The following is a 26,276-nucleotide window of genomic DNA, read 5'->3' on the forward strand; positions in this document are numbered from 1 at the left end:
ATTTATGTACCAGCATGCAAAATTTGAGCCTCCTAATTGGTTTAGTTCTTGCGCTGTGGGCTTGTGAACTTTGACAAAAAAAAGAGGCCGAACAAAATCGACACCCCCCTCCCCCTATAAAACTGGCTGTATCTTGGAAAGTATTGATCTTACATAAGAGTAATTTTACAGTGTGTCTCCTGGGTAACATAGGTACACCTGGTAATGTTTTCAGATTTGCGTGGGCCCTGGTTGAACTGACGTGGAATGACCCCTACACTTTATATCAACCACACGCCCCCTCATACAAACACACACTCTCCATCATACACATTCACTGACCACACCTTCAAATACTTTCTCCTATCCACATCTACACACACACACACACACACACACACACACACACACACACACACACACATAATCACTCATATAAACACTACATGATGATGCTTACCATACACACCAACACTCTCTGTCTCCAACATACACATGCTCTCACACACATCTCCACCACACACACATACTCTAAACACACACCCACAACCTCTCTCTTACACACACACACAAACACAAACACCGACCCACACACAGACCCACCTACATACACTCAAAGCCACACCTCCCCCAATCTACAATTCACACGCACACACCCTCAACCTCTCCCCCCACTTCCTCAAACATACTCCCTCTCTCTCACACACACATTCTTCTCTACACACACACACACACACACAACCTCTCTCTTACACACACACACAGACCCACACACAGACCCACCTACATACACTCAAAGCCACACCTCCCCCAATCTGGGGCAGCCGTGGCCTACTGGTTACGGCTCCTACACACAGCTGCGTGCGTTGCAGTGCTGGAGACGCATCCCATTCACTTTACATGGGCTCACGTCATCCGTTGCCCAACTGAATTGTGGGTCCGTTGCGTCGCGTTTCTCCTGTCGCTAACGTTGAGAAGTTCAGCTGTTGCTGCACCGACAGACGGCACCGGCCAATCAAATTAAGGTTATACTTCAAGTCATTTGCATAGCTACCGTCGGGAACACCCACTGGCATGCGTTGATGGAAAGCATCTGTGTGTAGAAGCACTTAGCACTTCAGACTTGTAACCAGAGGGTTGCCGGTTTGAACCCCGACCAGTAGGCACGGCTGAAGTGCCCTTGAGCAAGGCACCTAACCCCTCACTGCTCCCCGAGCGCCGCTGTTGTAGCAGGCAGCTCACTGCGCCGGGATTAGTGTGTGCTTCACCTCACTGTGTGTTCACTGTGTGCTGAGTGTGTTTCACTAATTCACTGATTGGGATAAATGCAGAGACCAAATTTCCCTCACTGGATCAAAATAGGGCCATCCTTAAAAATATTTTTGTTTGCAGTAACAGCCAAAAAAAAATAAAAATGGGTCGGTAGGTAGGTCAATATTTTTTTTTTCCAAGATTCAAAGTAAAAAAAAAAGTACAATTTTGGTCATGGTGATTATGTAAGAATGAATTTACACAAATGTGCATATCGTGACGTAACTGACTGGGTCTTCAACCCGTGCCTTCAGGCGCACCATTGCAAACCTCATTCTGATGCAGGTTATATAGACCAGCCTTTCTCAAACTTCTTTGACCTGAGGCCCGGTCATGGCAGACTTTGGGGTCATAGGGCTCATCTACATGTACCCAGAAAGAAGGCTACAATAGCTCTTGGCCACGTTATATTGAAATTTGACTATACAATACTCAATGCTATACAGTGTATTATACAGTCTCTGCTCTGTTTCTAAGGAAGTTCCAAAAAACAACGTCGTTCTATTAAGTTTCGTTAAATAAATAGCCTTCCAACAGGTTGAAGCGGAGCTTTGATACCAACGTTATCGATTCGTTTCAGTTTCTCTCGCGCAGACGCGCATTGAATGAATGCTCATACCACCACTTTATTGTAGGGCTCCATGTTTAATGACATCGATAGCAGAAACGTTTGTTTTCTTTTTTCGTCGATCCGCGGTTTCTTGATCAACTGCGCAGCAAATTATCAGATGAAGCACCGGGCCTAATTTCACTCCACGACTCCGCGGACCAGCAGTCTCCATGTTGCGGACCCATATTTTGAGAAATGCTGAATAGACCACAACCAATTTCAATACTCCGACACGGTCACCGTTAGACTAGGGGGAGAAGGGATGAGAAAAGATCTGGCCACAGTTCTTCCAGAACTTCGTGCCAAGTAAAAGCGTTATCAGTTTGTGTGAATGAAACGAAGCGTAGGCCATAGTGTGACATGCGTAAAACCAATGGTGTAGAGATGACGCCACAGGGTTTTATTTAAGTGAGCTACGTTTGCATGTAGGCAATTTATATTCACAATACTTGGGCCTACTAAAAGAAATATTATTTTATTGCATTTGTATTGGTTGTTTAGAGTAAAAAAAAACAATCGGTCGGTATTAACGCAAGTTTACAACCGGCAAGTCGGTCGGACTAAAAGGGGAAAAAAATAAATATTTGGGTCGGTTCTAAATTGACAGGGTCGGTCGGGTTACTGCAAACAAAAATATTTTTAAGGATGGCCTAGTATTTATACTATATACTTATACACACACTAATTTCCCCTTGGGGATTAATAAAGTATCTATCTATCTAATACCACATCAACCACACACTCCCTCAACAACACTTTACATTTATGTAGCGCTTTTCTCAACACTCAAAGCGCGTCACATGGAAGGGGGGACCTCAGTAACCACCACCAATGTGTAGCACCCACCTGAGTGACCTCACTAACCACCACCAATGTGTAGCACCCACCTGAGTGACCTCACTAACCACCACCAATGTGTAGCACCCACCTGGGTGATGCACGGCAGCCATTATGCACCAGAACGCTCACCACACACCAGCTTGAGGTGGAGAGAGAGGGAGTGAAGGAGCCAATCACACTGGGGGATGATAAGGGGGCCAGATTGAATGAGCCAATCACACAGGGGGATGATTGGCTCATTCAAACTCACCTACACACACACACACAAAGTCACCTAGACACACACACACACACACAAGCACACACAACCTCTCCCCACACTTTCTGGGCTGTATTTTGGGTCACCAGCGCATGGCGTAATACTCGTTATTCACCCGCGGAAAGTTGAATTCGGTATTTTGCACGTTTATTTTTTAAGCATTGCGCCCAGGGGTGTGGCAATTAACAACCTATAGGGAGGGGACTTGCGCATTGTCTAAAAATCACTATCATACACCACCTAAACCTGGTCAGAAGTCAATGGCGAGTTGTTCATATGCTATTTTAAGAGCGCATGTCATATATATTATATTATAAGCAACTCCTCTGCAGGATAAATGTTGTTTTATTCAGTCATTTGAGCAACATTAGGGTAAGTGTTGCTTTTTCCAGCCTATGTTTTCGGTGGGTAACCCATTGTCAGTCAATAGTGAAAGTAACTGCATATAACTGTCTTGTCGTTGACTGACTCCTTGGTGAAGTTAGTTTCACTTTGCCAATGAGTTCAAATAATAGACGAGTGCAAATGCGTGAAGGCTATGCTAGGTTTTAGTAAAGCATGGTTTAAGAATGACTATTCCATACGGTCTCGCAAGCAGCCTCCTTCAAATGCGCCGTTGAATGCCAAAATACCGATGCATTTATTATGACCGCCGCGCAGCGAAGCGGCTGTCATATAGGTTTAGTCAGATTATTTTTTTTTTTTTTCTTTTTCGCATGTCCAAATTTCCGTCAAGGATTCCCGGGACACTGAAAGACCGGGGTAGACGAAACTTGGTGGGCATGTAACCCCATATGGATAGCATGGAACCATCGTTTTTCGTTTTGATCTGTAGCCCCCCCGCTGGACTGCACCCCCCGAAAGGAGGGTAGGGCAGACACAGTTTTCTGTGAATATCTCGAGAACCGTAAGGTTTAGGAAGACCATTTGTTTTTTGTATGTTGATCTCAAGGGGCCATGTCAACCCATTCCATAACCACTCATTTCATGTATAGCGCCACCTAGTTAAACACAAAAAAGTAAAAATGAGGTGTTGTAATCGCAGGTATCTGTGACCTAACATAGTCAAAACTGCATGAAATTGGAAGTGTAGGATCATTATGACACCCTCTGAATGCACGCCAAGTTTCGTGGAATTCCGTTCATGGGGGGCCACACAATAAATTAATTTATGTTACTATACACCAACTGGCCTGTAGGTGGCCGGAGACAGTTTTCTGTGAATATCTCGAGAACCGTAGGGCCTAGGAGGTCCACCTTTTTTTTGTATGTTGATCTCAAGGGGCCATGTCAACCCATCCCATTACCACTTATTTCATGTATAGCGCCACCTAGTTAAAAATTAAAAAGCAAAAAATTAGGTGTTTTCATCACAATATCTCTGGCTGACATGGTCAAAACTGCACGAAATTGAAAGTGTAGGATCATTATGACACCCTCCGAATGCATGCCACGTTTTGTGTACTTTCGTTCATGGGGGGCCTTACAATAAAACAATTTATGTGTACATTTAGTGACGTACACCAACAAGGATTCCCGGGACACTGAAAGACCGGGGTACACAAAACTTGGTGGGCATGTACCCCCACATGGATAGCATGGAACTGTCATTTTTCGTTTTGATCGATCTGTAGCCCCCCCGCTGGACTGGACCCCCCGAAAGGAGGGTAGGCCAGACACAGTTCTCTGTGAATATCTTGAGAACTGTAGGACCTAGGATGACCATTTTTTCCGTATATTTGCCTCCAGGGGTCATGTTAACCCAGTTCATGTGCACACATGTGCACAAACAGATACACACACACACACACACACATTCACAGTAATCATACGTATGACCAGGGCCGGCCCGAGGCATAAGCGAACTAAGCGGCTGCTTGGGGCCTTCAATGAATGAATAAATGAAACAATTATCATTCAAATCAAGAAAATTATGATTTCATGATTAATATGCCTGCCTACTGCTACTGTGTCTGCCAGCCTTTGAGTCACGCGCATAAAGTAGACACCTCGGGTGCATATACAATTCGTGCAGACACTGCATCAAGTTCAACAATCGGAAGAGACGGTAATGTTCAGACAAGTCACAAAAAAGGACGTATCCCTCTGGTGCCGAAAACAGAACGAAGAAAATGACAGAGGAGGAGAAAAACGAGCAAGATACAGGTATGTTTTGCATGATTATTTACAGTATGTTTTGTGCTTGAGGTAGCTAGCTATCTGTCATGATCTAATATAAGCCATCACCAGAGCTAAATCTCCACCATCAACAGAGAAATGTCTCCCATTAATATATATTTATCTAGATGTATTTCAGATGTCAAGGATATTGGGATTGTTTTGGATGTTCAATCAAGCATGTACCCTAGCTCTAGGTGGGCTTATTATGTCGTAAATTAAAGTTAGCTAGCTGACTGAAGTGGACATTAGCACTACAGTAGCTACATGAAAACGTAGCTGAAGGCAAATTTACCACAGAGGGATTGTTTCTGATTTCGCACCTGAAAGTGTTGATAGTTTATTACTGCTCTATAATATGTGACATAGTGGTAAGTCTGATAGCAACAACAGACTAAGCCCAGGCTCCCAGTCCCAACCCAACCCACTGACTAGCGCGACTCTGGGCATCGGTAACGTTCCAGCTTCATAGGCAAAGATGGAACAGTACGTCCGCTCTGCTCTAAGATCTTTGGAGAGAGATGGTAGTGTTTGAGAAAAAATATACCATGTTGGGTGGGGAGACTTCTGTGATGAAAATAAATTTACATTTGATTAAGATAGTGGCAAGTGATGTAGCGGTGCTACCCTAATATTTAGGCTGCAGTAGATCACCATGTTAAGCGTTCACCATACTGCAATTAAGTATACTCTTTTGAGTATGCCTCATTTGCCAATAGAATATGAATTGTTACATGTGGAATTGCTTGTTATTTGAGTGTAAGTAATGATAGCAAAATAAACTCATTCTGCTCGATCAACTATGCACTTATGCAATATTTTTTTTTTTCAGAGACACTGTTGAAGTCCTTTGGAGCACATCTCTACCTCTACCTAACTCTACCTACCAGAAGGTGAGGTTTTCTTGATGGCAAATGGTTACATAGCCTGTTAATATGACACGACACATTTAACATCGTTTTTTCTTTTTATTTATTTATGTATTTATTTAATCATTGCAGATTCGTCCACTGCAGAGTTGCAGATGCCTAAAAACCAGGAACGAAGTAGGAATAATTATCTATTTTTTGGGACATTTTATTTTTGATTATTAATGTTTGTCTATTTTGTTTTTATTTTGTAGTTGAAAATTGCTCATTTAAGGCACATTTGCGGATTTGTTCAGCAAATCTGTTGAAAAACAAGTCATTAAACTGATGTACTTGTTTACAACAAATACAAATGCTGTTGTATTTTGTTATTTGTCAATTCAACTTCAGTAAACCACCCTTAGTGCTTCACTTTGAATATGAATGTTTCAAATAAATCTGTGATTTTAGTACCCTCTAAGATTAAAAGGTGACAGGGTTGGTGTAAATAACAACTATATTAATACATTGGTTTACCAAGCACATGGGGCCAGAAGTCTAGATTGGAGCCCCAAAACATTTTTGGCATGTGAGCAAGGATGGATTACTGAATGAGCCTACCGAGCCCAAGAGGTCAAGGGACCCTGAACCCCAAGTAGTTGTGTGAATTCACTACCAATAAGTAAAAAAGCAAAAGGCTATGAATCTGAACAAATTTAGGTACTGCCCTTCTCCAGCTGACCATCCCAAAAATGCACCAGAATACAGGAAATCACATCTAACCCCCCACCCACCCACCCACCCCCCACACACACACACACACACCCGTTTGTACCCACATTTGCACAAAGAGGGTAGGGGGAGAGGGTCCTTATGCATCTGTGTCCAGGGGGACAGTAGTTCATTATCAGTCGCTGTATTAATACATAACCTCACTGTATTAATTTATAATATGACATTATAGTGTGAAGTTGTCAATTATCACCAAGCACAGGTGACTGCGTTGTGGGAGGGGGCCCCCAAATCAAATTCTGCTTAGGGCCCCCAAAAGGCTTGGGCCGGCACTGCGTATGACACATACTCACACAGTAGACCTATGTACGCTTCCATGCACAGGCACATACGCAGGCACACACACAAGCACGCACACACACACACACACACACACACACACACACACACACACACACACACACACACACACACACACACACTCACACACACACACACCCACACACCCACACACACACATAACATAAACATAACACAAACAATCAAGAATTTCTCAGAATTATGAACAGGCAAGATGGAGGTGGGGTTGTATAAAATGAATTTTATATGTGAAATCTATGAACTAATCATGTTTTGGTACTTGTTGTCTAGCAGATACCAGTGAGAATTGAGTGTGGATAATGCAATTTAGTGAGACAGTTAGAATCATATAGGCCTTTCAGCGTGATTTCTTTTTGTGGAAAAAATTTGCTGGACTGGGCGGCGGTCATATTTTGTACCGCTCTGCGGTACATCTAGTTTGACATATTGCGCTTTGCTCCGTTAAAGGGAATGACAGATGTCATTCTCATTGGTTTAAAATGATGTTACGCCCCAAACACACCCATATGACTGATTAAAAGACCTAGGAACACCTTGTTACGCCATGCGCTCCACTTTTGAGAACGAAACCCCTCCCAATGTGGACTGGACATCCTACTAAATTTGAATAGACTTTTGACGAGTGACGATGCACTTTAGAATGTCATGATGGGGCCCTACAGCTCCCTCCCTCTCCCCACACTCCCTCTCACCCATTGATACATCTCTCCACCACACACATACACACACACACACACACACACACACACACACACACACAACCTCTCCACACACTCTTTCGCTCTCTCTCTCTTACTTTCTCTCTCTCTCACAGACATACACACAAACTCACCTACACACACACACACACAAGCACACACAACCTCTCCCCACACTTTCTAGCTCTCTTTCTCTCTCTCTCTCACACACACACACACACACACACATGCACACACCCATATGCACACACACACACACAGTATATACACACAATCATAGAAACACACACACTCTCCTACATACACACATATACTCACTCACATACAATCACTACATGAAATGGTGCTTACCATAGTTCCTCCAGTTTGCAGTTTTGATGAGAAAGAGCAGAACATAAAAGTTCCACTCCTGAGTCCTGCAGGTCATTCCCACTCAGGTCCAGCAGTCTGAGTCTTGAGGAGAGTGATGTGAGAGCAGAGGCCAGATAGGAACAGCTCTTCTCTGTCAGCTCACAGCCCTGCAGCCTGGAGACACATCATGATACATCTGAATATTACTCCCCAATCATCTACTCACACACACACACACACACACACACACACACACACACACACACACACACACACACACACACACACACTCCCTCTCACCCATACACATCTCCTCCACCACACACACACACACACACGCACATACACACACCTCTCCCCACACTCCCTCTCTCACCCATACATACACATCTACACACACACACACACACACACTCCGTCTCACCCATACACATCTCCACCACCACACACACACACACACATACCTCTCCCCACACTCCCTCTCACCCATACATACACATCTCCACACACACACACACACACACACACACATACCTCTCCCCACACTCCCTCTCACCCATACATACACATCTCCACACACACACACACACACACACACACACAACCTCTCCCCACACTTTCTCGCTTTCTCTCTCTCTCACAAACAAAAACACAGTCACCCACACACACACACAAACTCACCTACACACACACACACACACACACATACACACACCTCTACCCACACTCCCTCTCACCCATACATACACATCTCCACACACACACACACACTCCGTCTCACCCATACACATCTCCACCACCACACACACACAGGGTATCTGCACATTTTCTAAGTCCAAATTTAAAGACTTTTAAGACCTTTTTAAGACATCTAAATGGAAAAATTAAGACTATACCACGGCAAAAAAGATACATACGACAACTTAAAAATGTTTTATGCAATCGTTTTTTTCTACTAATTTGAACACCCACCCCATTTTAGATGTCTACAGAAGTTACCAAATATATTTTGGCAAAAGACAATAATTGTGTATGAATTACCTTCACAGCTATAAATGCCCAATTTTAGGGTCTGGGCTGCTTGCTTTTGAAGCTGGCTGTACATATCTGGTTGTGGTGCTGGCTGAGACTGACTGTTCTTCACCTGTGTCTGTAGTAGCCTAGGCTACTTGCCAAACATGTGTACTGGACTGGATTCCCTTCAATATTTTTTCAAAGGGAAATGCTGGCAAGCAAGCTGCAGACAGATATTACAGGTAGGCTATAGACAGATATTTACTTAGACTAGGCCAGCAACACACGCTGGAGAGATGCAAACAGATCAACTTCACGTGTATTTCCTCCTGATTACAAAAACGTTTGTTTTCTTTTTATGTCAGTCCGTGGTTCCTTCATAAATTGCGCAGGAAATTATCAGATGAGTGACAGAAGCACCGGTCCGCGCATAATTTGACCAGCAGTCTTCGTGTCCATAGTTTGTGAAACGATGCTGCGTCCGAGCAAATAAGATTCTAAGCCCAACGCAACTCCAAAAAAGGAGGACAAATGAGCGTCCGGCTTGAGGCTGCGCCGGACAGGGCTTTTAAAATCCGTATGTCCGCCTAAATCCGAACGTATGGCCACCCTATCGCTAACTGGCCTAACTGTTTCTCCCTCTCACTCTACCGCTCACGGCTACCTGCGTATCTCTCAGGCCTCGGCTACACCACGAAAACGTCAGGCATATATTTACATAGCCTATACACTACCGTTTTCACACCTTTAATGACACCCGTGAAAAACATCTTCACTCTGCAACCACTACACCTTATAGTCACTTATAGCCTAAAGTTCCGTTTAAAAATACACGAAACCGGGTGGAGACATTTCACTCGCTCTCTCGCACTCGCTAGCCTACACAAATTCAATACCTGCTTTTCGAAAATTCAAGACATTCCACACAATTTAAGACTTTTTTAGGCCTTAAAAACCGAAAGTTGTATTTAAGACTTTTTAAGACTTTTTAAGGATCCGCGGGAACCCTGACACACACACACACACACATACCTCTCCCCACACTCCCTCTCACCCATACATACACATCTCCACACACACACACACACACACACACACACACACACACACACAACCTCTCCCCACACTTTCTTGTTTTCTCTCTCTCACAAACAAACACACAAAGTCACCCACACACACACACGCACATGCAAAGTCACCTAGACACACACACACACACACAAGCACACACAACCTCTCCACACACTCTTTCGCTCTCTCTCTCTTACTTTCTCTCTCTCTCACAAACACACACACAAACTCACCTACACACACACACACACACACACACACACAAGCACAAACAACCTCTCCCCACACTTCCTAGCTTTCTTTCCCTCTCTCTCTCTCTCACACACATTCACATGTACACTCACATGCGCACACACACACACAGTATATACACACAATTATCGAAACACACACACTCTCCTACATACACACATATACTCACTTACATACAATCACTACATGAAATGGTGCTTACCATAGTTCCTCCAGTTTGCAGTTTTGATGAGAAAGAGCAGAACATAAAAGTTCCACTCCTGAGTCCTGCAGGTCATTCCTACTCAGGTCCAGCAGTCTGAGTCTTGAGGAGAGTGATGTGAGAGCAGAGGCCAGATAGGAACAGCTCTTCTCTGTCAGCTCACAGACCCGCAGCCTGGAGACACATCATGATACATCTGAATATTACTCCCCAATCATCTACTCACACACACACACACACACACACACACACACACACTAACACTCTCTCTGTCTCCAACATACACATGCACACACTCTCTCGCACTCACATCTCCACCACACACACACACACACACACTCCAATGTACATATACACCCACACCATCTCCCCACACTCTCTCACCATTCACATCTCCACCACACACACACACACACACACACACACACACACACACACACACACTCCCTCACACCCATACACATCTCCACCACACACACACACACACACACACACACACACTCCCCACACTCCCTCTCACCCATACACATCTCAACCACACACACACACACTCCCTCTCACCCATACACATCTCCACCTCACACACACACACACACACACACACACACACACACACACACACACACACACTCCCTCTCACTCATACACATCTCCACCACACACACACACACACACAGACACACACACACTCCCTCTCACCCATACACATCTCCACCACACACACACACACACACACACACACACACTCCCTCTCACCCATACACATCTCCACCACACACACACACAGAACCTCTCCCCACACTCCCTCTCACCCATACATACACATCACCACACACACACACAACCTCTCCCCACACTTTCTCGCTTTCTCTCTCTCTCACAAACAAAAACAGTCACCCACACACACACACAAACTCACCTACACACAAACTCACCTACACACACACACACACGCAAAGTCACCTAGACACACACACACACACACACAAGCACACACAACCTCTCCCCACACTTTCTAGCTCTCTCCCTCTCCCCACACTCCCTCTCACCCATACATACATCTCTCCACCACACACATACACACACACACACACACACACAACCTCTCCACACACTCTTTCGCTCTCTCTCTCTTACTTTCTCTCTCTCTCACAAACACACACACAAACTCACCTACACACACACACACACACACACAAGCACAAACAACCTCTTCCCACACTTCCTAGCTCTCTTTCTCTCCCTCTCCCTCACACACATTCACATGTACACACACACACACACACACACACACAGTATATACACACAATTATAGAAACACACACACTCTCCTACATACACACATATACTCACTCACATACAATCACTACATGAAATGGTGCTTACCGTAGTTCCTCCAGTTTGCAGTTTTGATGAGAAAGAGCAGAACATAAAAGTTCCACTCCTGAGTCCTGCAGGTCATTCCTACTCAGGTCCAGCAGTCTGAGTCTTGAGGAGAGTGATGTGAGAGCAGAGGCCAGATAGGAACAGCTCTTCTCTGTCAGCTCACAGCCCTGCAGCCTGGAGACACATCATGATACATCTGAATATTACTCCCCAATCATCTACTCACACACACACACACACACACTAACACTCTCTCTGTCTCCAACATACACATGCACACACACTCTCTCACACTCACATCTCCACCACACACACACTCCAATGTACATATACACCCACACCATCTCCCCACACTCTCACCATACACATCTCCACCACACACACACACACACTCCCTCTCACCCATACACATCTCCACCAAACACACACACACACACACACAGACACTCCCTCTCACCCATACACATCTCCACCTCACACACACACACACACACTCCCTCTCACCCACACACATCTCCACCACACACAGACACACACACACACCCACACACACACACACACACTCCCTCTCACTCATACACATCTCCACCACACACACACACACAGACTCCCTCTCACCCATACACATCTCCACCACACACACACACACACACACACACACTCTCTCTCTCTCTCTCACCCATACACATCTCCACCACACACACACACCTCTCCCCATACTCCCTCTCACCCATAAATACACATCACCACACACACACACACACACACACACACACACACACACACACACACACACAACCTCTCCCCACACCTTCTCTCTTTCTCTCTCTCTCACAAACAAAATCACAAAGTCACCCACACACACACACAAACTCACCTACACACACACACACACGCAAAGTCACCTAGACACACACACACACACACAAGCACACACAACCTCTCCCCACACTTTCTAGCTCTCTCCCTCTCCCCACACTCTCTCTCACCCATACATACATCTCTCCACCACACACACACATACACACACACACACACACACACACAACCTCTCCACACACTCTTTCGCTCTCTCTCTCTTACTTTCTCTGTCTCACAAACACACACACAAACTCACCTACACACACACACAAGCACAAACAACCTCTCCCCACACTTCCTATCTCTCTCTCTCTCTCTCTCTCTCTCTCTCTCTCTCTCACACACACACACACATTCACATGTACACACACATGCGCACACACAATTATAGAAACACACACACTCTCCTACATACACACATATACTCACTCACATACAATCACTACATGAAATGGTGCTTACCATAGTTCCTCCAGTTTGCAGTTTTGATGAGAAAGAGCAGAACATAAAAGTTCCACTCCTGAGTCCTGCAGGTCATTCCTACTCAGGTCCAGCAGTCTGAGTCTTGAGGAGAGTGATGTGAGAGCAGAGGCCAGATAGGAACAGCTCTTCTCTGTCAGCTCACAGTCCTGCAGCCTGGAGACACATCATGATACATCTGAATATTACTCCCCAATCATCTACTCACTCACACACACACACACACTAACACTCTCTCTCTGTCTCCAACATACACATGCACACACACTCTCTCGCACTCACATGTCCACCACACACACACTCCAATGTACATATACACCCACACCATCTCCCCACACTCTCTCTCACCATACACATCTCCACCACACACACACTCCCTCACACCCATACACATCTCCACCACACACACACACACACACACACACACACTCCCTCTCACCCATACACATCTCCACCACACACACACACACACACACACACACACACACACACACACACACACTCCCCACACTCCCTCTCACCCATACACATCTCACCCATACACATCTCAACCACACACACACACACACAGACACACACTCCCTCTCACCCATACACATCTCCACCACACACACACACACACACACACACACACACTCCCTCTCACCCATACACATCTCCACCACACACACACACACACACACACACTCCCTCTCACCCATACACATCTCCACCTCACACACACACACACACACATACACTCCCCACACTCCCTCTCACCCATACACATCTCCACCACACACAGACACACACACACACACAAACACACACTCCCTCTCACTCATACACATCTCCACCACACACACACACACACACACACACACACACACACACTCCCTCTCACCCATACACATCTCCACCACACACACACACACACACAACCTCTCCCCACTAGGCTTGGGTATCGAATATCGAGTATTGGTTGGAACCGGGACTTCTTTGCGATTTTCCCGGAATCGTTCAAAAGTTTAAATTTCGATTCCTAGTTTCGATTCCCAGTCCGCCGACCGGAAGAAGAAACGGCTGAACACCAACGAAGAAGCGCATAGTTCATAGAATTAAAATTCATGGAGAAGGTCAGACTATTTCTTTCAGAAAGCAGGGTTCCTGCGGATCCTTAAAAAGTCTTAAATACAACTGAATTTTCGAAAGAGAGGTATTAAATGTGCGTATGGAACCGCCAGCGAGTGCAAGAGAGCGAGTGATGTCTCCATCCAGTCTCGTGTATTTAAAACGCAATTGTATAAGTGACTAGGCGATTAGGCTACGGGAGGAAGTGTAGTGGTTGCAGAGTGAAGATGTTTTTCACGGGTTTGGTTAAAGGTGTGAAAATGGTAATAATACAGTAGTCCTATGTACAAAATAATATGCCTGACGTTTTCGTGGTGTAGCTGAGGCCTGAGAGATAGACGGGTAGCCTACGTGGAATGAGGGAGCCTACGGTAGAATGAGCGGGAGAAAGAGTTGGTAAGCCAGTTAGCGATAGGTTGGCCATATGTTCGAATTTAGGCCGGACATATGGATTTTAAAAGCCCTGTCCGGCGCAGCCTCAAGCCGGACACTCATTTGTTCTCCTTTTTGGAGTTGCGCTTGGCATCTAAAGTCTTTGCTCGGACGCAGCATCGTTTCACAAACTATCGACGCGAAGACTGCTGGTCAAATTATGTGCAGTGCTTCGCAATCAGGAGGAAATACTGTATATGTTAAGTTGATCTGTTTGCATCTTTCCAGCGTGTGTTGCTGGCCTAGCCTAGGGAAGAAAATATCTGTCTAAGTTATAATAGCCTACCTGTAATATCTGCCAGCAGCTTGCTTGCCAGCGTTTCCCAGTAGGCTAGGCCTACTTCGCAAAAGTTGTGAAATATAACCGCATATTTTTTGAATGTCGGCGACTGCTACATAAAAAAATAATAATACGTGCGTTCATAATACGTGCGTGCTTGAGATGAAACCAGCAGTTTTCAACAGGATCATGCGAGGAGGATCTGTCTCTTAATTAATTTAAAACAAGTTTTGCTTGGTTGGTTTAGATACAACTGGTATGCAAAATGTAAAGTAGTGGATTAACTTTAATTTGCTGTGCTGCATATTGGACAATAGATGCACATAGTAAATTATATAAAGTAGGCTTATTAAAATATGTAAATAGCTTAGTCTAACTTTGAAAAAAATATTGAAAGGAATCCAGTCCAGTGCACATGTCTTTGGCAAGTAGCCCTAGGCTACTACAGACACAGGTGAAGAACAGTCAGCCTCAGAGGTAAGCAAAACCAAATATGTACAGCCAGCTTCAAAAGCAAGCAGTATTTATAGCTGTGAAGGTAATTCACACACAATTATTTTTCTTTCGCCAAAATATATTTGGTAACTTCTGTAGACATCCAAAATGGGGTGGGGGTTAAAATTAGTAGGAAAAAAAAACTATTGCATAGTATATTATTAAACTATTGCATAGTATATATCTTTTTGCAGTGGTATAGTCTTAATTTTCATTTAGATGTCTTGAAAAGGTCTTAAAAGTCTTTACATTTGCACTTGGAAAATGTGCAGATACCCTGAGAAAGACCGTTGGTTAGCTAGCTCATTTAAAATATCCTAAACTTTTTTTGACCCTGCCTTTAAAAAAAATCGGAATCGAGAATCGTTAGGAACCGGAATCGAAATAAGAAATCGGAATTGGAATCGGAATCGTTCAATTTGAAACGATACCCAACCCTACTCCCCACACTCCCTCTCACCCATACATACACATCAACACACACACACACACACACACACACAACCTCTCCCCACACTTTCTCGCTTTCTCTCTCTCTCACAAACAAAAACACAAAGTCACCCACACACACACACAAACTCACCTACACACACACACACACACACAAAGTCACCTAGACACACACACACAAGCACACACAACCTCTCCCCACACTTTCAAGCTCTCTCCCTCTCCCCACACTCCCTCTCACCCATACATACATCTCTCCACCACACACATACACACACACACACACACACACACACACAACCTCTCCCCACACTCTTTCGCTATCTCTGTCTTACTTTCTCTCTCTCTCACAAACACACACACAAACTCACCTACACACACACACACACACACACACACACAAGCACAAACAACCTCTCCCCACACTTCCTAGCTCCCTTTCTCTCTCTCTTCCTCACACACATTCACATGTACAGTGGGCATCGCTTTCAAATGGCCACTTCATTCGCGCATTACGAGGCGTGAAGGTGCGTGAAGCTTTATTACCACTTTCAGCCACTGTGCGTCGCTCTGCCACTGTACATCGCTCTGTCAGTAGCCTGACTGCCGCCCCCTCTGAAAAAGCAGGAGGCTAGGCTACCTTTAAACGTAATTGTTACCGAGAGGAATCCCAGCCTACGAATTCAATAACAAAATAAATCATGTGTAATTAAACATTACCACGATTAAGGCTACTTGGGTATGGCTTAAGGCTTGACTACACGGTGGTAGCGAAAATCGAAATCTGCTTTTGATAGCCTACCGGTGCCGCTCCAAAACGAAAAAATATCTTAATTTGCTGTCTATGTTATTGTCAGTGTTGGGGGTAACGCAACTACGCAAATCAAAACAGTGTCTTAATTTGCCCTACTTCTTGACTGCAATGTAGTCAATTGACTGTTTGACATGTCATTTTTATTTTTCTGTACAATAAATACATCTGCTTTATGCCGCAGAATTACATTCATATTTGGCTGACTGCAGACGTGCCACTTCCCTCCCCATATTCCAAGATTAAGATAGTATACAAAACGAATAGCTATTTGCAATTTGACAAAACACTGGTCCTCATTTTGCGAATGCGAGGACGATATGAGCCTGTTGCATTTAGTTAGATGTCCGAGTCACGCATAATGTTTGAAAACCACTGGCTCGTAATCACAATAATTTAACACACGACAGTTGGATAGCCTACTTCATCATGTCCCCATGCCTACATTTTTTTGAGTAGCATAAAGATCAATAAAAACAATAAAGTTCTGTAGGCCTATGGCTCTCCGTTTGGGACATCGAAAACGAAACGAACAACGAAATATTTTTAATAGACTACCGTCGGAGATGCTGACTTGCAAAAGCCTCGGGATAACACGTTATCTCCACTATCATCAGTCATGCCCCTTGATCAAAGTGGGGAATGAAATAAAAGTTTGAGAACCACTGGCTTAACAAGTTACCTGCAGTCCAGAACACACAGAATTTGTTGCAATATTCTGATGATCGGCGATGATATCGGCAAATGTTTGTTTTCCAAAGTAAGAATTTCACTTCACCATGCACCTTCGACAATGAATAGCTCATTACACTTGTTACTGTTAAACGTAGGCCTACCTGGTATCATTACAAACATTATTCTGTGTCCTAAAACTGGCATATTTTATGGCATTGTGTCATGTAAGTTTGTTGCAAAATCTAGAGAAATGTGTGAGGTGGTCAGCGGGGGACAATTGAGACACACATTGGATTGTGTGTTATTACTTGAACATTCCACACTATCCACAGCTGTGGTAGGCCTATCAGGGGCAGGAGGATTACTGATAGCGCAGGCTTTATATACAATTCTTCAACAGAAGGCCTTGAATGTTGTCTTGTTTGTGGAGCGCTTTGCTTTGCTTCAGTAATCTTGGCTTCATTGAAAATGAGGGCTTCCCTCAATGACCCTCCGAGAATAAATAAAGGTTGAATGAATGAATGAATGAATGAATGCAGGCTTGCCCAAAATAAAGGCCTGTGGTTTGCGCAGCCTACAGTAAATAACAGACCCGCCAGAATGTGCGGTATGATGTTTTTTTACGAGCAAGATGTTTTTGGTACCCTACGCACACTGCATGTTCTTAATTAACAATGATCATCAGTAATATTCGACCATTCATTTGGGTAAATGGGCAAGCGTGACCGCCTTGATTGGCTGATTGGCTGATGATTGTAACGCGGGCATGATTCCAAACACCTCCCTTACGATGATGAGTGACAGGTGACAGGTCTCAGAATGCGTGCGCTACACAAGGACGGAAGATGATGAATAACTGGGGCCGTAGGCTATTCACAAAGGCTTTTATCTTACTACTAGGAGTAGGCTACTCCTAAATCGCACTTAAAGATTTTAGCTTGGCTTAGTTTTCTCTTAAAAGTTATTCACAAAGCCTTTCAGACAACTCCTAAACTAGGAGTGAGTCTTTGTTGCTATGGATGACGTCATTACTCATGCACGAGCTTGACTGAAGTGACCACCTTGATTGGCTGACGATTGTAACGCGGGAATTCCAAACACCTCCCTTCCGATGATGAGTGACAGGTGACAGGTCTGAGAATGCGTGCGCTACACAAGTAGTGCGAAGGATGGAAGATGATTAATAACTGAATAAAAAGGCCTAGCCTAAATGAATAAAGAGTAAGGTGAAACAAATAGCCTAGTAGCCTAATGAAACATATGCCTATGGATTGATGCAGTAGCCTACCTTTGCAACATTATTAAATTAATCTGTCACCATATGCCTAGGCTACGTTTGCAAAGAGGAGAACATTTTAATTTGATTCACAATGAAACGTTACATTTCATTTACATGTTAACAATGAGTAGTTTTGGTTGTTGTTGGTGGCGTTATTGCATCCCTTTTATGAATGCAAAATTGTTCCCTCGCGATTGGAAGCTCCTGTTGCGCATAGGCTACGCATTTTAAAACATCGCAACGTAAAATGCCACAAAAAAGCTGTTTATGAATAGGTCTTAGTGAGTTAGTCCTCTCGACTTAAGCTGTCCCAGACTTAGGTGCTACTTTTAGGTCTAAAATGCCTTATGAATTACTTCTTGTGAAAAAATTAGGAGTCCTAAAGTTAGGAGTGACACGCCCATTATTTTTAAGAGTTGCTCCTAAATTCGCCAGTTAGGAGCTAGGCCTACTTTTAGCCTTAAAATTCTTTGTGAATACGGCCCCTGAATAAAAAGGCCTAGCCTAAATGAATCAAGGCAAAACAAATAGCCTAGTAGCCTAATGAAACATACGGATTGATGTAGTAGGCCATCTTTGTAACATTATTAAATTATTCTGTTACTATGCCTACGTTTGCAAAAGAGAACATTTTATTATTTTATTTGATTCACAATAATGTTACATTTAATTTACATGTTGACAATGATTAGCCTAGTTTTGGTTGTTGTTGGTGGTGTTATTGCATGTTAGTTATGCCTACAATGCAAAATTGCTTCCTCACGATTGGAAGCTCCTGTAGCTGCATAGGATTTCAAAACACGGCAAAATGCCGCAGGTTTGTGAATAGGTCTGTGAGTTAGGAGTCCTCTTGACTTCTTTTAAGCTGTCAGAGGTGGGAAGGTGTGATTTGTTGGGGGCAGGGCCGGGCTGGGCACAAATGTCTGATGGCCCCCCTTCCCCCCAGCCAACGTGAATCGGGTGGTTAGTTAATAGGCATCGTGAAGATTTTTCCTGCCATCTAAGGCACGAGCGCATCTGTGAGGCCAAGCCTCACCAAGTAGCTCGTTTGTTTACAACTAACATTCCATTTAATTAAACTGCTTTAAAGGCTATGCCGAAATAGTTTTCAACATTTTGAATATTAGTGTCGGGTGAATTGAAATGTTCTCAAAGTAGCCTTATGGCTGAAAGCTGCTTGGGATCCCCCCGTCAAGCAATATAAACGCGCTTCCTGAACTCATTGTTTCAAAAGGAGTAATTTTGGCTTTGTCAGAACTGAAGAGCTGTGGACGGCACGGCACGGCATGCCCAATGAAAATAAATTAACGCAATGCAACACAACACAGACCCCGCTTCTCTCGCGTCAGTCACTGACATGAACGAAACACAGAACCCGCTTCTCTCACGGCAGTCACTGACAGTAACCTAGAATAAATGCATGGGGAAAAACACTTCCTCATGACAAAGACATTGTAAAACACTGAAAGTTAATATTTTGTCACTAGCAACATACATCTGTCCTTTGTCAAATGTATTATATTCCAAGTAGCCTATGCGTAATTCTGCTTCATAAAGTTGAACAAATACATTTGCTTATTTCACAGAAAAATATAAATAGCCAGTTAGGGTTTACAGTGCAGTGTTGGTAAGTTAAGGCCAACTTGGAGTGAACATACAAACAGGGGAAATTCTTTCTCTAGTAGCTGAGTAGCCTCAGGTGCGCGTGTAGACATAAGGCCGTTAAACTTAAATAGGTTAACATCACTCTAAGTTCGCCTTCAAGCAAGGAAAACGATGATTTGAAGACATCTGTTTTGTTGGAAGGGCAAGGGTAGCAACAGGGCAACACAGATACAGGCCCGATGGCAGGGCTGTTATGAGAGTATTAAAATATCAAATGCAACACATTTGAAAATGAAGGACTGGTAGCATGCAAGCTCACGGGAAAGATTGATTTAAGAACGTTATCACAGTGTGTGGCTGTGGCGGGGGCGGAAGACAGCGACAATTGGCAGGGGAGGGTCATGTCTTTTTTAACAATTCTGTCGGAGGGTCGTTGAACAATTTCTAGCAGGCAAGGGAGGGTCATGCAACTTGCAACTAAAGCACTCAAAATTCCTCCGGTGGCCCCTTCAATAAATAACGAACAGTCCCTAGATTGCTGCTGGGCTATATGTCTTGGTTCATGTCTGTTAACAACTCATTGCCGTCAAACGCGTAGCCTATCTCGCGGTTGCATCCATTACAAACAAACATGCAATGTGAACGTCTGGGATTAAGGAGAGCACTAAATGCTCTACTGAATAAGCACGAGGTCAAACCTTTAAATGAAAAACACTCTTTAATAATCAAAAAAAAAACCGCTAATGAAGTAAACTTGTGACCATCAAAAATCCTTTATCGCCTGTAACTCCGTGATAACAGGACGTAACAGGAAGGCATTTGGCTGAGCAACGGAGGTTAATATGCTCTATATTTTGTCCAAATGATGTCTGTCTATCATCGTTGCACTCGGAGAAAACCAGAATGTTTAATTTGTCCTGCGTTTATTCTACGGCTGCAAACGGGTACACTCGCAGTTAACCAAATATTTCTTTATTAGGGCAGGGCAGGCATATTTCTGGCTATTAAATTATTTCTAAACCAGTCTGCTAAAGTCTGTAGTGAAGTCTGTGTAGGGTTTTCCAGGCTCCATTTCTTTTTACGAGACACCCTGCTCACTTGAGCCATCTACCGGTTGTTTGGGTTGTTGCAGCGTCTCACTGGAAAAATACAAATTAAAGCCGCGTGATACCACGTGATCTCACGCGCGGACCGCGAGTGAAGCTGGCCAAGTCGAAGCACTGCCCACTGTACACACACATGCGCACACACACAGTATATACACACAATTATAGAAACACACACACTCTCCTACATACACACATATACTCACTCACATACAATCACTACATGAAATGGTGCTTACCGTAGTTCCTCCAGTTTGCAGTTTTGATGAGAAAAAGCAGAACATAAAAGTTCCACTCCTGAGTCCTGCAGGTCATTACTACTCAGGTCCAGCAGTCTGAGTCTTGAGGAGAGTGATGTGAGAGCAGAGGCCAGATAGGAACAGCTCTTCTCTGTCAGCTCACTGCGCTGCAGCCTGGAGACACATCATGATGCATCTGAATATTACTCCCCAATCATCTACTCACACACACACACACACACACACACACACACACACACACACACACACACACACACACTAACACTCTCTCTGTCTCCAACATACACATGCACTCTCTTGCACTCACATCTCCACCACACACACACACACACTCCAATGTACATATACACCCACACCATCTCCCCACACTCTCTCTCACCATACACATCTCCACCACACACACACACACACACACACACACACTCCCTCACACCCATACACATCTCCACCACACACACACACACACACATACACTCCCCACACTCCCTCTCACCCATACACATCTCACCCATACACATACACAGACACACACACACTCCCTCTCACCCATACACATCTCTACCACACACACACACACACACACACACACACACTCCCTCTCACCCATACACATCTCCACCTCACACACACACACACACACACACACACACACACACATACACTCCCCACACTCCCCCTCACCCATACACATCTCCACCACACACACACACAACCTCTCCCCACACTCCCTCTCACCCATACATACATCTCTCCACCACACACATACACACACACACACACACACACACACACACACACACACACAACCTCTCCACACACTCTTTCGCTCTCTCTCTCTTACTTTCTCTCTCACAAACACACACACAAACTCACCTACACACACACACACACACAAGCACAAACAACCTCTCCCCACACTTCCTAGCTCTCTTTCTCTCTCTCTCCCTCACACACATTCACATGTACACACACATGCGCACACACACACACACACAGTATATACACACAATTATAGAAACACACACACTCTCCTACATACACACATATACTCACTTACATACAATCACTACATGAAATGGTGCTTACCATAGTTCCTCCAGTTTGCAGTTTTGATGAGAAAGAGCAGAACATAAAAGTTCCACTCCTGAGTCCTGCAGGTCATTCCTACTCAGGTCCAGCAGTCTGAGTCTTGAGGAGAGTGATGTGAGAGCAGAGGCCAGATAGGAACAGCTCTTCTCTGTCAGCTCACAGTCCTGCAGCCTGGAGACACATCATGATACATCTGAATATTACTCCCCAATCATCTACTCTCTCTCACACACACACACACACACACTAACACTCTCTCTGTCTCCAACATACACATGAACACACACTCTCTCGCACTCACATCCCCACCACACACACACACACACTCCAATGTCAGGGTTCTTGCAGGTTTCAGTAAGTCAAATTTAAGACCTTTTTAAGACATTTTAAGACCATAAAGATTGAAATTTAAGACCTACACAACGCATTACCAAAAAATATTCAAATCAAAGAAATTCTGAAAAAATCATTGAAAAGTCGTTGAAAAAGCATTAATTTACAGATAAAGCAATCACAGTAGTAACCTTCCACACCCAACATCTACAACCCAACTGCTTTTGACATTGCTCACTTGTAGTATACTCAAGGAATATCCGTGTCACGTGCCAAATGCCCTAAACCTTAAGCCCAAAATGAAAATAATCTAAAACAAACTTGCCCTCAAATAGAATAGATTTCATCAAGGAAGTAAAAAATGAGACTGGAGTTGAAACTGGGTGTGAAAGTGTGTTTTGGTTGGACACTCTGCACTTGTGTGCGTTTGTGTGTGTGTTTGCATGAGAATGTGTGTGGGTGGGGTATGTGTATGAGCCTTGTCAAGGACGTCGTTAGGCTTACAGTATTTTGGGGGAGCTGAAACCACCTAAAGATGATCAAAAGCCCTCCTAAAAATACATAGTATTAATATGCGTCCAAATTCACTTCCATTATTCTCTGTTGAATTGCTCACGGAGTACTTATCTCGCACAAGTCGCACAGACGTCACTTGAAAAAGCGAAACCGGAGCTTTCGAATGATGTTAGCGGCTAGTGCTGATAAACAGTTTGCATTTTGCGGCTAGCCTATGTTTCTCTGCAACCTCTGGCTTGTGACTCCAGCGCCTTCACACCCAGAGTCCCTAACTGAATAGTTTTTTTGCAAAGTTTGCAGCGAGCCTCGTACCTGGAGCTGGGTACCACTTGTAACCAACAGCAGACATCGCTGTGATCTAGCCAGTGTTGCCACAGTTACCTTGAAAAAGTAATCTGTTAGTTACTTTTAAAATCAAGTAATCAGTAAAGTAACTAAGTTAGATTACAAGTTACTTTATTAGTGACTTTCAGCAGCTGCCGACAACACCCCCCACCGCCTAAACATAAAAATGACAACCGGTTTTGCCAATATTCACTTTAATGGAAATGCATTTTAACAGTAATGTCAACAATGTATAGCAGACATCCCAACCTGAAAAAAGTAATTTTAGGGAGGTAGCCCTTTAACCTACTTAGATACTGAAATTCAGATGTTTGTTCAATAATGTCTAGTCAGTACACCAATAAGGAAGGCCTATAGATAGAAATTGTGATGATAAAATATGCAGATTTTGGTAGTTTGGGCTTTTCATTTTCAACAAGAGAACAAACGGGAGAGTGCGGTGTTTGCAAAGAAAAGGCTTTTCATGTAGCCTTGGCAACTAGCCATCTAGTATAGGCCTGAATAATAGCAAATTAAATGACACTTGTTAAACTCACCTCAACAAGTCTTTTGCAGCCATGGGCAATGATACAAACAGTGCAGTGTGCAAAAATATCATTATGTTTTACTCTTACTGTATGAGACAAGGGTACACTTTTGTGTAGTCTGATGTGAAATGGGTCAGTGTTCCTTTTTGGGGGCCACTGACTCTGCCATGACGCTCCTGTTCCTAGATACACTGAACTGATTAATTTAGTTCGGGAGAAAAAAGATAAAAGCCCACCTAAACTGAAAATTGATTGGTTGATTTAGCAAAACAGGCCAGGATGCTCTGTCTTGGATGCGCTTCAGGCACACACGCACCACCCCTCTCTCTCTCCCTCTCTGTCGTGTGCGCGCTAAACTCAGATGCACACGCGATTTGAAGTCCGGTCTGGCTTGCGTGCTCTTGTTCGCTCTAGTTTCCGGGAGATTTTATCTAATTGCGGGCGTCAGGAAGCCGCTATTCGATAGCGTTAATCCCCGAGACAAGAAAAAAGCAAAGAATATATCTTTTACTAAGGTAAATGACAAAAATATTAGGCCTAACGCACAGTGACTTGGATAAGTAACTTTAATCTGATTGCTAGAAATAGTAGCGCGTTAGACTCGTTACCGAAAAAAGTGGTCAAAATAGAGTAACACGTTACTGGCATCTCTGGATCTAGCCATGTCTCTTTCCCATTTTCCATACGTAGCCGAACTTTAAAAAATTCTGAGGAGATGCAGACGTATTTTGCGGGCAGGTATTGCATTTATCACGGGATTTGTAGATTTATCACTGCGTAGGCTACGTACCAACCCCAGAAAGAACTACAACACACTGAACCAATGTTTTGAGAGCAGCATTCTGCTGGTTTTGTTACATGTGTAACGAAGACGCTAGAGCTCTGCTTTGCAAGCTACGACTCAATACTTTTTTGCTACTTTGTAATAACTTTCTGCGGCCAGCGTTTTTTGGAAATGAACGATGGTAAAATATTTTTTAGACCTGACCAAATTAATTTTAAGACCTCGGAATGAAAATCTGGCCGTTTTTAAGACGTTTTAAGGCCTTAAATTTAAAGTTCTGAATTTTAGGCTTTTTAAGACTTTTTAAGACCCCGCGGGAACCCTGCAATGTACATATACACCCACACCATCTCCCCACACTCTCACCATACACATCTCCACCACACACTGTGATATCATGAGAGGCTACACGGCTCTCGGCGGGACAGTTCAGCAGTGCAAGGACACAAATTTAGAGTACAACAAAGGTTTTTAATAAGGTTCTTGGGAATTAACAAAAAAGGTATGCCAAGTTCAAAAAAGGTAACTAAAAATAAGGTTGATCTTGCAACCGTCCAAACTTAAACAATGTCTCTTCAAACTTCAAATCATAGACCCGATTCCCTCAGGTAAATCTCTTCCTGGAAACAAGTCTTCAGCCTTACTTTAGACAGCACCGCAGCCCGTGGCCAATCCGGCGGTAAGTATTCCAGTCTTCAGGTAAGTATTCCAGTCTTCAGGTAAGTA

The 26,276-nt window shown here is 43.8% G+C and overlaps 1 protein-coding gene across 3 annotated transcripts in view; it reads right to left on the reverse strand.

Annotated features, from left to right (window-relative positions):
• LOC143122160 (uncharacterized) overlaps positions 1-26,276 on the reverse strand; it is an 85,559-nt gene that overhangs the window by 30,768 nt on the left and 28,515 nt on the right. For 2 of the 3 annotated variants that reach the window (XM_076282991.1, XM_076282990.1), the window contains exons 5-10: positions 23,043-23,216; positions 21,936-22,109; positions 13,436-13,609; positions 12,113-12,286; positions 10,727-10,900; positions 8,188-8,361 (exon numbers count right to left, since the gene is read on the reverse strand). In XM_076282991.1, coding sequence (XP_076139106.1) covers positions 8,188-8,361; positions 10,727-10,900; positions 12,113-12,286; positions 13,436-13,609; positions 21,936-22,109; positions 23,043-23,216 — 1,044 coding nt within the window. The remainder of the gene's footprint in view (positions 1-8,187; positions 8,362-10,726; positions 10,901-12,112; positions 12,287-13,435; positions 13,610-21,935; positions 22,110-23,042; positions 23,217-26,276) is intronic. The other variant, XM_076282992.1, reaches the window with a different exon arrangement.

Source organism: Alosa pseudoharengus, unplaced genomic scaffold (genome assembly GCF_046254945.1).
Source record: "Alosa pseudoharengus isolate Yale_2024_CS ecotype anadromous, Long Island Sound unplaced genomic scaffold, YU_APseudo_1.1 YU_APseudo_1.1_scf_13, whole genome shotgun sequence".
Taxonomy (NCBI): Eukaryota; Metazoa; Chordata; class Actinopteri; order Clupeiformes; family Clupeidae; genus Alosa; species Alosa pseudoharengus.